Below are 12400 nucleotides of genomic sequence, written 5' to 3' on the forward strand. Positions count from 1 at the left end.
TACCAAGCCATTGCTGGACCCAAACGTGCACCTGGATTTCTGAGCACGTCGGCAAGTCGAGAGGGGACGAGAGCACTATTGCTAATTGGGATCAGCCTGGTGGAGGGCTGGGAGGGAAGGGGGTCGGGATGGAGCTGCCCGAGGAAGCCTGCTGTCTAGATGGTTAGTTAACTGCCTGACCTTCCAAGTCCTACTTAACACGAGGTAATAACCAAAGCCATCCTCACAGATGAGATGGCCCCAGATACAAGGACAGCGATGAGGAATAAAATAGCTTTGGTAATCACTGGAGGATTGTTTTTATCCAGACTCCACTGCACTTATTCAGAAGGCTTATTCACTTGAAACAGAACCTCTGAGCTTCAGTGTGATCAGAAAGATTTACAACAAATCTCAGAGCTGGCAGACATGCAGAATGCCTGGCCTTAATGCTTGCTCGCTAGCACTTTCTTAAACCGAGCTTAAGCCCAGAACACGGAGAAACCTTGGGCGTGCGGAGGAAGGGAGGAGCATACAGGATCAGACACGGGGCAGCCAACTTGGGAGGAGGGAAGTGAACCCGCCCAGGGCACAGGACCCCCAGGCTGCTCGTGGAGGCTCGGCGACTCCAGACTGGCCAGCTGACCTCTCTGGTTAATCACCACTCATAAAAAAGAGAGTTAGAGCTCACTTAAAGCTACTCGTTTGCCAAATGATGGACAGAAAGCCTGGAGAGATTCCCCCCCACCCCAGGATCCCACCTGCTCCCCCCCCAGCACCCCAAACACACTCCACATGCTCCAGAGTGCTGACACTTACCGCGCTGGATTCTCTTTCTTTGGGGACGGAAGGCCCGGACAGGAGGAGGGTCAGGCCCCCCAAGAGAAAAAGACAAAAAAAAAAAAAAAAAAAAAAAAAGGAAAAAGGTCAGTCTCACACAGCTGGCTTTTATGCTTTGCTAGTGGACGGGTTTTAACATGGGCAACAGGCCTAGCTCTCTGAGTCACTGGGGGTCAGCCAAGGCAGGGCCATTAGGTGATATTTCTCACTCCTGCAAATTAACCGCCCCAGTCCCCCACACTCCCCCTGGCCACCAGTCCCGCATGTGGTGGGGGGGCGGCTGTGGCCCTGCTCTGCCGGGCACCCAGATCCCTGGTCAACACTTTTTAAAGCCACCAGCTTGCAAAGGATCTGGGTATTGAGCATGTTGTTTTTAAAAGGAACTGAGGGAGTGGGTTTTGTTGTTTTTTTAACTAACACCATTCTGTGCGTCTTTGCGGAGAAGCCCGGTCATTCTGCACAGCAGCTGAGCACTAGCTCCCTGATTCTCCTCTCGGCTGTGAGGATACCTCTCCTCTGCCAAGTGCACCAGCCCTCTGCAGGGACAAGCAACTCAGTCTCTGCTTCCCACACTCCACTACCGCCCCAGCGCCCTGGCCTGGGCCGGATACCCTGGTCAACAGCCAAAGGCCAGACAAACGATGGTGTACACCTTCAACTTCCACAATTTTGTATGTCAATTCTATCTCAATAAAACGGGGATAAAAATGTCTAAGGGCAGACACCACACGAGGTGGCAACTTTTGGAAAGGGCCTGCCCGGGAGCCATGAATTTTCCTTCCCCGACAAACCACGCCCTCTTGGGCCCTAGTGAGTGCAGCTTCCAGGGTCCTCACGGTAAGGGCCCGGTGGAGGGGGCGGGGGTTCTCATTCCAAGTATTCCTGATCATCTCTGTGCAGCAGAGTGATCGCTACCTCTGCTTAAAGAAGACAGTCGACTCGCAAGTCTTTACTTGAGCGTCAACTGTGTACCTTTTCCAAGGCACCTGCGCCGGTGAGACACATCTGCTAAGTTTAAAGCCAGGAACATGGCCCCTGTTCTTGAAGGACTAATGATCTTGGTGAGGACAAGACATTCTTGAGGGGCAGGCTACAAGAGGACAGCAACCTAGGGCTCATTCTTGGGACCCCGGCTCTTCAACTCTCCTGGGAATTGGAAAAAGGTCCCCAGCACGGACTGGAAGGCATCTTGAAGGAATGGGCCTGGGCTGGCCCTTTAAGGATGGGCAGCATGTAGCTGGGAGCATGGGAGGACGCACGAGGTCTTCCGGGCCAGAGAACACCCGGTACATAGCAGGGATTGAGGGGTAGTCATGAAACGGGGGGAGTGGGGCTCCGATTTCCATGTACCAGGAATTCGACAGATAGCACCACATCTTTTGCTAACTCCTGGCCCCAGGGTGACAACATTTGCTGTGTCTCCTTACGGTAGGACCTACAGGACACGCCCCCCGGCCTCCACCCCCAGCCCAGCCCTGCCCTCTGCCCCAGCTCTGGGCCGCACCTCTGTGGTCCAGCTCATGGTGGTTCTTCTCGTCCTTCACCGTCAGGTGGGCCTGGCTGCCCAGGGCGCCAAGTGCCAAGAGCCCGGCGCTGCTCCCCGTCACCGGGGGGATCCCTGGGGGCTGCAGGCCTGACGGGTGGGGTGGCAACTGGACCGGGGGGCCGTGCGTGGCGTGGGAGAGGTGCTGGGCCTGGAGCTGCTGTTGCTGCAATGAAGTGGGTGGTGAGCACAGCTGAGCGGGGATGGCGGGGGAGGCCGCTGGGGGATGCCCCCAAACCCTGTACCCCCAGCTCAGTCCACATGCTGTCTGGCTGAAGCAAGTCTGTTAACCGACGGCAATTTAGGCACAAGCCTTTTGTCTTCAAACTCTCCACCCTTTCCCCCACCCCAGTTTCAGGACAGAATTCTTCAGTGTACATTTCCAAGCCCGAGATAAATGAAGCATGCATTTAAGAACCAAAGAATCATCAGGGCTCCCTCTCTGTTAAGGGGGATCCATTTTTAAGCGAGCAGTCACACTTGCTCATGCTTGCATGCCTTCCAACATTCGCAGCCAGGGGCTCCCACCCTGCGCCCGTATCCTGGGAAGCCTCCCGAATTCTCAGGAACTCCAGGCTGGCTGGCTGAGCCAGGGCCAGGCCACAGAAGAAAATCCCTGAGATCAAGGGGAGCTTGGGGGCCAGTGAAACGAGAGCTGATGTCGGTGGACATCAGAGCGGAGATCAGAGTGACAAGAGTGGAGGTTTGGCACTTGACGGACCAGGATTCAAATCCCGACTCTGGTACTTCCTAGCTGTGTGACCTCAGGCAGGTCACTCATTAAGTGATCTCACAACAATCGCTCACATTTACCAGAGGGCTTACAATGCGCCCTCCCCCCACCCCGTTGTTCTAAAATCTACACCCACATTAAGGTAACAGTATGAACAATCCCCAGTCGAGGTTTCTGCTCCAAACTTCCGTGGCTCCCTGAGGCCCCAGGGACCCCCACCCAGACTAGCCCCAGGGTATTCTCTCCCCCTCCACATCCCACACCCCAGGGGCTGGCGTGGGCAGCCTGGTCCTCTGCCCAGCAGCCGCTACAAAACGCCCTTTATCTCATCATTCCTAACTTTGCACCAAGAACCACAGGAATTGTGGGGCGGGCTACACCGCGGCCAAACACCCCTGAGGAATGGCTGGGGCCTTGGATATGCTGATTGCCACACATGCCAATATTTTCTCCACGAGCACAGGAGAAGGGGACCAAAATTCACTGAATGCCTGAGTGAATGCGCAGCACTTTCCAAATATTCTGACGCTTCCAGCCTGGGAGGGGGAAAGGAGGGCTTGTGCCCACTTTACAGATGGCAAACTGACACTTAGGGGGCTGGAATGGGCAGCCAGTTACTAGCCAGGTCCAACCACTAGCGGGTGAGACCTGGACTCAAATCTTGTCAACCACCAATCTTACCCAGTGTTCCTAAGGAGACTTCCCCCCGCCCCCCGCAAAAGCAAGAAGAGCTGCGGGGGTGACAAAGAGTAAAAATCTGACAAGCTTGCCTGTCGATATAGACTTGGCTTTCGGGCCACACTGGCAGACAACAGAACACAGGGGGAAGTTCTGGTTGGAGGTGAGGCTCTAAGAGGCAGGAAGTGTTTGCAATCAGGGGGTGAGGGCCTTGCTCTCCCCCAACGACCTGCAAATGGCAAACCTGGCTCATATGGAAGTTACTGGTAACCACAGACACCACCACACTCCTGGTCCCCAAGGGCTTTTTTCGCAGCTCTGGGTCAAAGGCTGGGACCAGTGTCCATCACTCAGAGCTGGGACATCCACTGTTGGATGATTTATGGAAGCTGCTAGTGCAGCCTGACTCCAGATCTGCCCTGAGGTACCGGAGCAGAAACAAAGCCAGGGCAGGGGACCCCATGCAGAGACCCACCCCAGCCTGCCCCAGAGACTCAGGCGCTTCTTGGGACACAGAAGCTTACATCTGACCTCCCCTAACCTTTCTTTTCAAAGAAATTATAATTCTTAGGTCTTATTACAAGAAAAAAAATATATGTGGTCAGAAGATATGAAAAATAAGTATGGATTAAAAAGTTGTTCTTTAAAAATTACCCTTCAATCCCACTCCCTAGAAGATTCCACTATTCCTCTCTCTAGAATTTTCCTTTATAAAAAGCTACACACTGTAACTGTATTCCTAAATCAACAGTCTCTTGCCAACCTCACTACTACTACTACTACTACTACTACTACTACTACTACTACTACAACACAACTGGATTTTAACTGAAGACTGTTCTGTACCAATCATCACATCCTTTCCAACGCCTGCCCATCATTCCTCGGGGTGGGCCAACCATCCAACTGTATCTACACTCCCGGTCTTAAAATGGGTCTCCATCAGCAGCCCCGTGGTTTTAGACCAGTTGCTGGCAGGCCCTTTTCATTTTGCCAGTGTTAACTATTTAGTAAAATCCCAGAGAGCAATGAGTGAGGTATTTAATCCACTTTTTTACAGGGCACAGCCAGGTGAGATCCCTGGAAGGAGCGGCAAGAAGGGGGAGAAGGGCTTCTGGGAAGCAGCTGCCTGGGTCCAAGGCTGGCTCCCTCCATGAACAATTCTGTCGCTAAAGAAAGAGCTTTCCTACAGATTTTTGCCTAGGCAGAGATGCAGCTGAATAACTCCAAACACCCCGATTCTCACCTTACCAGGTAAGCCCTGCCCTCTATACCCAACCTTCTCGGCTCCCTGCCCAAGTGAAATGCTTCCTCCTCCGGAAGCCCTCCCCATCAGCCTGGTCAGCACGGAGGTCTCCCTTCTGACACTGGGGACAGACAGGCTAAGATGGACGTCTAGCTCTACCCTTTATCAGCCATGAGACCTTAGAGCAGTCAGTGGACCTCTCTGGGCTTCCGTTTTCCCCCTGGGCAAGGCCCACACCCGTGATACTACATGTCAAGGCATAGCAGGTGCTCAGTTCACGGCAGCAAAAATCACGAATGGATCACGAATACGACGATTTCGTTCATCTTTATGAGATGCTTGCCAACTTGTGAGTTCCAGGAAGACGGGGAGCTTGTGTTATCCATCCCAGCACCTCTAATGGTGCCTGGCTTGTCTGCTCAGTGTGCATTTGCTGGGTAAATCAGGGATAATGTTGCAAAAGGTAGACATGGAGAGGTTGGGAAGTAAGTCAGCACAGGGGCTCTGTCCAAAAGGGACCACCCACCTCCCAGATCCGCGCCTCCTCTCCTCTCCAAGGCCCACTGAGATACTGCTACAACAGTTCATGGGGACAAGGAGCATCCGTGGAGTGTGTCCTGCTTCCTGGACACGTGAACCCATGAACCAGCATCAGGAACTTGGAACAAAGGCTATGGTGGCCGTTTGGAGAACAGCGGCATTTCAAAGCTGCTGAGCTTCCAAGCCTGGGAGGGTGATTTTCTGCCAGAGCATGTCCAACCTCAGTGTCTTCTTTGCAACAGAGGAAATGAAATTTCCATATACTTCTCATCTTCCAGTACAAAAGCACCTGTGAGGTGGTCTGAGAGGTCCTCTGCATGGTTTGAAGGCACAGTCAGGAGTGGCCTGGTGGGCTCCAGGAAGCAAGGACGTAAGTGCAGGGCGAGGGCAGTTGCTGGCGCTTACTGGGCGTGGGGTCTGCTCATCACAGACTTGCTTGTAACACAGAGTGAAACAAAATTTCCTCCCCAGCGGGGCAGGGGGAGCTGGAGGGCAACCATGCACCTGCCTTGCTGTCCTCCGCAAGCAGGCAGGGCGCAAGACGGCTGGCCTCGGGCTGCACTTCTAGCCCCTGTGGCCCATCCCTGACTGCAGAGGACGATGGACTGAAATACGGCGCCACGTGAGTGGGGGGTGACAAGTGGGGAGACATGGAATCAAGGCCACCGTCCAAGAAGGGACGGAGCTCACCACTTTGCTGCAGCCCGTCTCCAGTTTCTACTCCTTCCAATATTGGGATGTACAAGGGAGTCAGCAACCCACCCCCTCCACCGCCAACCCCCAAAGGGGCTAAGTGCCTAGAACCGAGCCCACTCAGGAGTACTCATCCCTCCTGTCATATTTCATGCCAGAACACAAGCATGTCAAAGCAAGTGGCCCAGGGGCCCCTAAGTGTGTGCCTGTCCTCCACGCGTGTGTCAAGTGCCCGTGGCCTGGGCTCAGAGGGTAGGCCCACTTACAGGAGAGGCTGCTGGGGAAGATCTCCCTCACAGAGTACCTGGATTATACACACCACGCTGTAATGCCTTTGCTGGCTGACTTAATGCTTCACTTCTCAGGTGCATGACTTCGGTTAAACTTAGTGACGTCGTCTAAACATTTCCAGAGCCCAAACCCACTGAGGACACCCACCACAGGAAGCCCAGAGTTCTGACTGCATAAAATGGATACTTCCTGCCCTCCCGGGAGGGGGACAACAGCCCTGGGCCCTCCCTGGGCCTGCCTCCTCACATGGCTGGTAGGCCCCGCAGCCTGGCGCACGCTCTGTCATAGCTTTTAGAGTCCCCAACAACCCCTGCCATCCTATTTCGGAGGTGAGGACAGGCTCGGGGAGGCAAGCAGAGCCGGCACACCCACGCCCCACCACGCTGCCGGGCTGAAACTCATGTATTCTGAAGCACGCCCTCTTCACCTTCTTCCTCGTGGAAAACTCAGTGGAGTGAATCCTGTGCATCTACATCCTGGAGTGAATGCAAAACCCTCAGGTACGGCTTCAAAATACCGTGTCGTCTGTGAAAAGCTACAATCTCCCTCTTCCTCCTCCTCACCACCCCCCCCCCCACCAAAAATCAAGTCAACACTTTATAACATGTCTTCCACTGATAAATTTCCAAGGGAATGTACACCAAACTGTCAGCGGGCAAATGGGGTAAGAGCCCCTCCATCCACCAGGTTCAATGACCTTGGGCCAGCACAGAGCAATGGAAAAGGATTCTGGAAATGGTTGCCAGGTCAGCTCACAGGGTCTATAATCTGCCTAGGGATGCCTTCCGCTGGATGCTGCTCCAGGGGCAAACCCGGCCCTCAGGCACAGGGATCTTGACCCTCTGAGGATCCCTCTCCTAGTAATGTGGCTCCAAGAAATAGGGCCTAGCACAGTACGGGGTCTACAATAACTGGGCCCTGCCAGGCCCTGGCTGGCACAGAGAGATCTTTGGGCCCGTGTTCCCTCGGGGGAATACCTGAGTGCCCCAGAAAGGGGTTGTGCTGGTCCAGCAAGCCTGGGCTCCCCCCATCTGCCCCTTCACACCAACATGATGGTGGTTCCGAGTCTTCCTTTCCAGGAGACCCTAGAAATACTCTACTCCATGTAGGAAATACACCATGACAAATGCCCACAGCAGATACACTGAACTGTCGAGTCAAGACACGACCTCAGAGTCCTTCAACCCTATGCCCCAGACAGCCATGAACACCAGACTGAAGCAGGCACACCATACGAAACTTACCCAGCCCTCCTTCCATCTTTTCACAACTGGAGACACTGAAGCTCGGAGGCATGGGGGGCCTCGACCAAAGCCCTCCTAAGTCCCGGACCAGGAGGCTGGGCTACTTCTCCCTCCAGACGGGCAAACCCAACACACCACGGGGGGCGGGGGGACAGCCTTCCCTTCACCACCCTTTACCGGCGGCGGCCAGGACCACCCCCCTCCGCCTCCACCCCAGCTTCCCCAGTCAGCTCAGGCGGCCAGCCTGCTCAGCCCACTCCTCCCCAGCGGAGCGCAGTCAGGCCTGGCTCCCCAGCGCAAGCAGGCCTCAGCTGTCCGCAATGCCTGCCTGGTGAGCCTCTGTCAGGTGCAGCGAGGAGACGGCCGCCTGCTTAATGACAGGGCGCCGGCTGCATTCACTCGGAGCCCGAGAAGCTATTACCTTGGAAATGGGGGTCACAGGCCCCACTCGCTGGCTTTAATTGAATTCCAATATCTGCCTTGAGCTGCCATGACCTCACCTGTAGCTTCCTAAATACGACTTAAAGGAAGGGGAGCTAAGCCAAGCGGCACTTCCTCCCTAATCTCACCCTTTTTCTTAGAATTTAGAAAAAAGTTATTTTCCTAAGAGGATTTTGAATTCCAAAGAGGGTGGCAGGAGCGGGAGAGGGGGGCCCACTGGGGCCACTGCGCGGGAGGGAGGGCCTGGCCTGGAGAGGGAACGGGACGGGGAGCTGGAGGAGGAGAAATTTCAGAGGGCAGAGCCCCCGGCACACTTCCCGCCCCCGGGGTCCCTTTCCGCCGCTATCGGAGATGTGAACTGGTCACCCAGGCGGGCTGCCCAGGGAAGAGCTGGGGGACTTAGGCCCCCAGGCCTCTGGCTGACCGTGCCCATCCTTGAATCACTGCCCCCTCTGTGAAATGAGAGCACTGGCAAGATCAGTGGTTCTCTACCAGCGGCCATCCCGCCAACCCCTAGGGACATCTGGCAATGTCTGGTGACATTTTGGGGTACCACCGGCATCCAGTGGGTAGAAGAAAGGGTTGCTGCTGGACATCCTACAATGCACAGGACTGGCCCCACAACCGAGTATCTGGCCCCAAACTTCAGAGGGTCGAGGCCGAAGAGCCCCGGGGTTGGCTGATCTCAGGGACGACAATAAGCTTTACGTTACTATGGCTTCCCTGTTGGGGTGCTGCCTCCCAGCTCAACGGCTAAAGACACTGACCGCTTACTCATAGTCCCCTTTCCAGACTCTGCTCTGCTCCTCCCACACAGTAGGTGGGGTCTGCTCCTCCCCAGCATCCCCAGGCTTCAGACCAGGCGAAGGCTTCCATGCCCTCCCGCCGCAGCATTCGGCAGCTGCCACAGGGCCAACACCAGGACAGAACCGGGTCACTGTCACGGGTCCCGACAGCGGGACGACGGAGCAGTGGGCCAGCATCCCTCTGCCTCTCTGCCCCTAGCCTACCCCAGCACATCTGGCCCAGGGAGATGGTCCACTCCCTCCCCTCCTTTAACAGATGCAGAAACTGAGGCCCGGGAAGAGGCAGGACCTGCCAAGGTCACACAGGAAAGAACTATAACCAGAATGCACATCTCAGGGCTTCTGACCCAGACCGCAAACTCAAGAGTTATCATTTATCCCACCAAGCAGAACATTCTGGGGCCTTCAATTCCACCATGAAATAATGACATCACATAAGAACAAAAGAGAAATGAGGACCAAGCAGGGTCCCAGAACGTTAGGGCTGACGGGACCTCAGCCATCTGGGCCGCTGCTTCCCAAACCTGACTACCCTTCATTCGGAATGATCTGGAAAACTTCAGAAACAAACATTCCCAGCCCCACCCCCAGACCTATGGAAAAGAACTCTGGGGTGAGTGCCCTGGAGTCTATGTTGCTCAGAAGCCCCCCTGACCCAGCTGTCTGGGGATGGGAAGCAGTGATCACACCGACCCCGTTCATTTTAGGGACAAAAGCTGGACAGGAACGCCTGAGGCTAAGAGCTTTGCCCAGAGTCACATGAAAAAACTGTTTTTCCTCAGCTGCTTATCTTAAATATCCCTGGCCTCACACCGGAGCAGGAGAAAAGATGCTCTGTGAATCCAAGCAATGCATTAAAGATGCAAGCCAGATAGGGATGCAAAAGAGGAGAGAGCTGGCTTCCTCCTTTCATGGAGGGGTCCGACCAAAAGTGGACCTCACAAAGCACTCTTGGGTATTTTTCCCAGTCCCGGTAAGACAGGACTCCCAGAATACCCCAGCTGGAATTCACAAGGGCGCACAATCCACACTCAGGCAGGCAGCTCAGTGCATGGCACAATTAGGCCCAAACCCCAATTCCACAGCACATTTTAGATCAATAGTACAACAGAGACAGTTCTGATCCCAGCTGGCCAAAGAAGGGCAGACCTTTGCCAGGGAGGGGACACAGGGCAGACAGGCCCCCCCGGGGGAGGCCTGAGGAGGAGCTGGGCATGAGCGTTATCTCAGAGCCTGCCCCCTCCATGGTGGGGCACCAAAAGCTGGAGGAGGTTGGGGCTGGTGAGTTTAGAGGTGGAACTGAGGCATCTCAGACAACCCGTCAATTTGGGGAGCAGGAGGTAACTGGGGGGCTTGTGGGGAGAGAGCCCCGAATGGGTCCAAGCCATGGGAAACCAGAGCCCTGGGGCCGCCATTCTTTGAGGCCAGCTGAGGTCAGGGTCGATCTCTGGTTATGGTAAATGAGAGGAATAAAAGGGCTATACACACGGTGAGAGGCAGATTGGGGAGTCCACGTACCCCGATGATGGCGTTTAGCTCCGTCATGGTGACCTGCTTGGCCCGCTCCACGGCCTGCGCCACCTGCTGCTGGTGCTGGGGGACACAGGGAGCGGGTGAGATGCACTGCCTCCCCGGCCACAGGGGGCACAGTGAGGGCCGCGGGGGACAGGCCGGGACGCAGCCCCCGCACGAGGCAGAGGAGGTCCATGAGACAGGTGGCCCAGGCCTTTCTATCTTCTGCCTTAAATGCTTTCCATGAGCATGTATTACTTTTGCGAGCACGACTTCCCACACATTGTTTTCAGTTAAAACAGCCATGAGCCCAAAGACCCGCCTCCCTCTACGACACATAAAAAAAAAAAGTCCTTCTGTGCCTTTGAATATGAGCTGGAGAGGAGAGGACAGTTCTCATTATTAATTTTCTAAATGCAGTAATGGCATTCGTCACAGAAAGGGGGTTCCCATTTTCAGGAGACGCAGCTAGGAGTGAGTGCTGAGTCAGGGTATCTGCAACTTACATTCAAGGAGTTCAGAAGAAAAGTATGTGAATCTAGAAGTATTCAATCCCTAGCTAAGTGAAGAGAAAAACGAAAATATGTCTGGAAGGACAGAGAAAGTGGCATGATGAACCCTAATATAAACCAGGGACTTGGTATATGATAATGATGTGTCAACGCAGGCTCATCAACTGTAACAAATGCCAACACTCTGGTGCGGGATGTTAGTAACAGGGGAGATCTCTGTACCTTCCACTCATAGGTTGCTGTGAACCTAAAACCACCCTAAAAAAATAAAGTCCGTTTTAACAAAGGTATGTTTTTGGTGCGTTCATTCCCTTCGGCCTTGGGATAGCATCTGCTTTGTAGGTAGCTGTCTCCCCTACTGGGCTGTAAGCTTGAGGACGTCACTCTATGGTATTTTCACACGGACTCAATCGTTTACGGGTCACTACTCTGACTCAGAGACCTAGGAGTCCGGGAGGGAGCTGAGGTGGTCCCAGCCCCTCAGGGGGCACGGAGGCCAGGGCCTACCCCAGCTGGAGGGAGCTCTGCTGGACAGAAACAGGCCCCTCTCAGGCAGTCACCTGTCTGACCACCAAGGGGCCTCCCTGGAGACACTTCCCTCGTCTTCCCCACTAGACCAGTCCAGGCCTCAGGTGGTGGTCCCTTGGGAGGTGTGCTTAGAAGGTAGTATGATTGGTCATGCCTCTAGGGAGGACACTCTGTCCTAGGGACTAGGGTCCCCCTTGGGTACTCATTCCCTTTATAAGGGCTGCCCCTTAGCACTATCTGGCCAGGCTTCTTGCTCCTAGACATTTCCAGGTGTGGGAGATGGGGCACAGACAAACAGAGGCTAGGAATGGCCGTCTGGATGGGGGTGGGGGCAGAGGGCTCCCACTGCCCGTCGCTAGCCCCATCACAGGCCAGGATCCTCCTCTCTTTGGTCTCAGGAAGTAGCAGAGAACCAGTTCTACCAGAAGAACGAGCAAATGCTCCCTCTGATGTGCCAAAGCATTTTCTCTAAATCCTCAGGTTGCTAACTTCAGTCCCTATGAAAGAACAGGGGCTGGGACTCCAGGGGGACCCAGGCAGCACCATGCTGCATTGCACTGGAAAGACATGGAGGACACAGTTAAAGAAGGTCTTACCTCTTGTGACAGAAAAGGCATGATCTGTGCTAGAATCGTGTTCAATCTCTTCGCAATCTCTGTCTGCAGAAGAAGAGAGACAGCGTGAAGCACAGGCAGATGTATCAAGTCGCCAAAATGTCCCACAGGTGTCAGTGCACTCCCCCAAAACCACAGACCCCCCCAGGCGGGCTCCATGCTTCCCCCCCCACCTCAGCTGGCCCCCTGCCAGGAGGCCT

General features: G+C 54.8%; 1 protein-coding gene across 13 annotated transcripts in view; it reads right to left on the reverse strand.

The window, feature by feature from the left end:
* TLE3 (TLE family member 3, transcriptional corepressor) overlaps positions 1–12400 on the reverse strand; it is a 47536-nt gene that overhangs the window by 14074 nt on the left and 21062 nt on the right. For 5 of the 13 annotated variants that reach the window (XM_025883955.2, XM_025883953.2, XM_025883954.2 and 2 more), the window contains 4 exons: positions 12183–12245; positions 10523–10627; positions 2324–2528; positions 799–815 (listed from right to left, as the gene is read on the reverse strand). In XM_025883955.2, coding sequence (XP_025739740.1) covers positions 799–815; positions 2324–2528; positions 10523–10627; positions 12183–12245 — 390 coding nt within the window. The remainder of the gene's footprint in view (positions 1–798; positions 816–2323; positions 2529–10522; positions 10628–12182; positions 12246–12400) is intronic. The other 8 variants (XM_025883959.2, XM_025883957.2, XM_025883958.2 and 5 more) reach the window with 4 other exon arrangements.

The sequence above is a fragment of the Callorhinus ursinus genome, unplaced genomic scaffold (assembly GCF_003265705.2).
Source record: "Callorhinus ursinus isolate GAN/ISIS: 27379988/994484 unplaced genomic scaffold, GSC_fseal_2.0 scaffold25, whole genome shotgun sequence".
Lineage (NCBI taxonomy): Eukaryota > Metazoa > Chordata > Mammalia > Carnivora > Otariidae > Callorhinus > Callorhinus ursinus.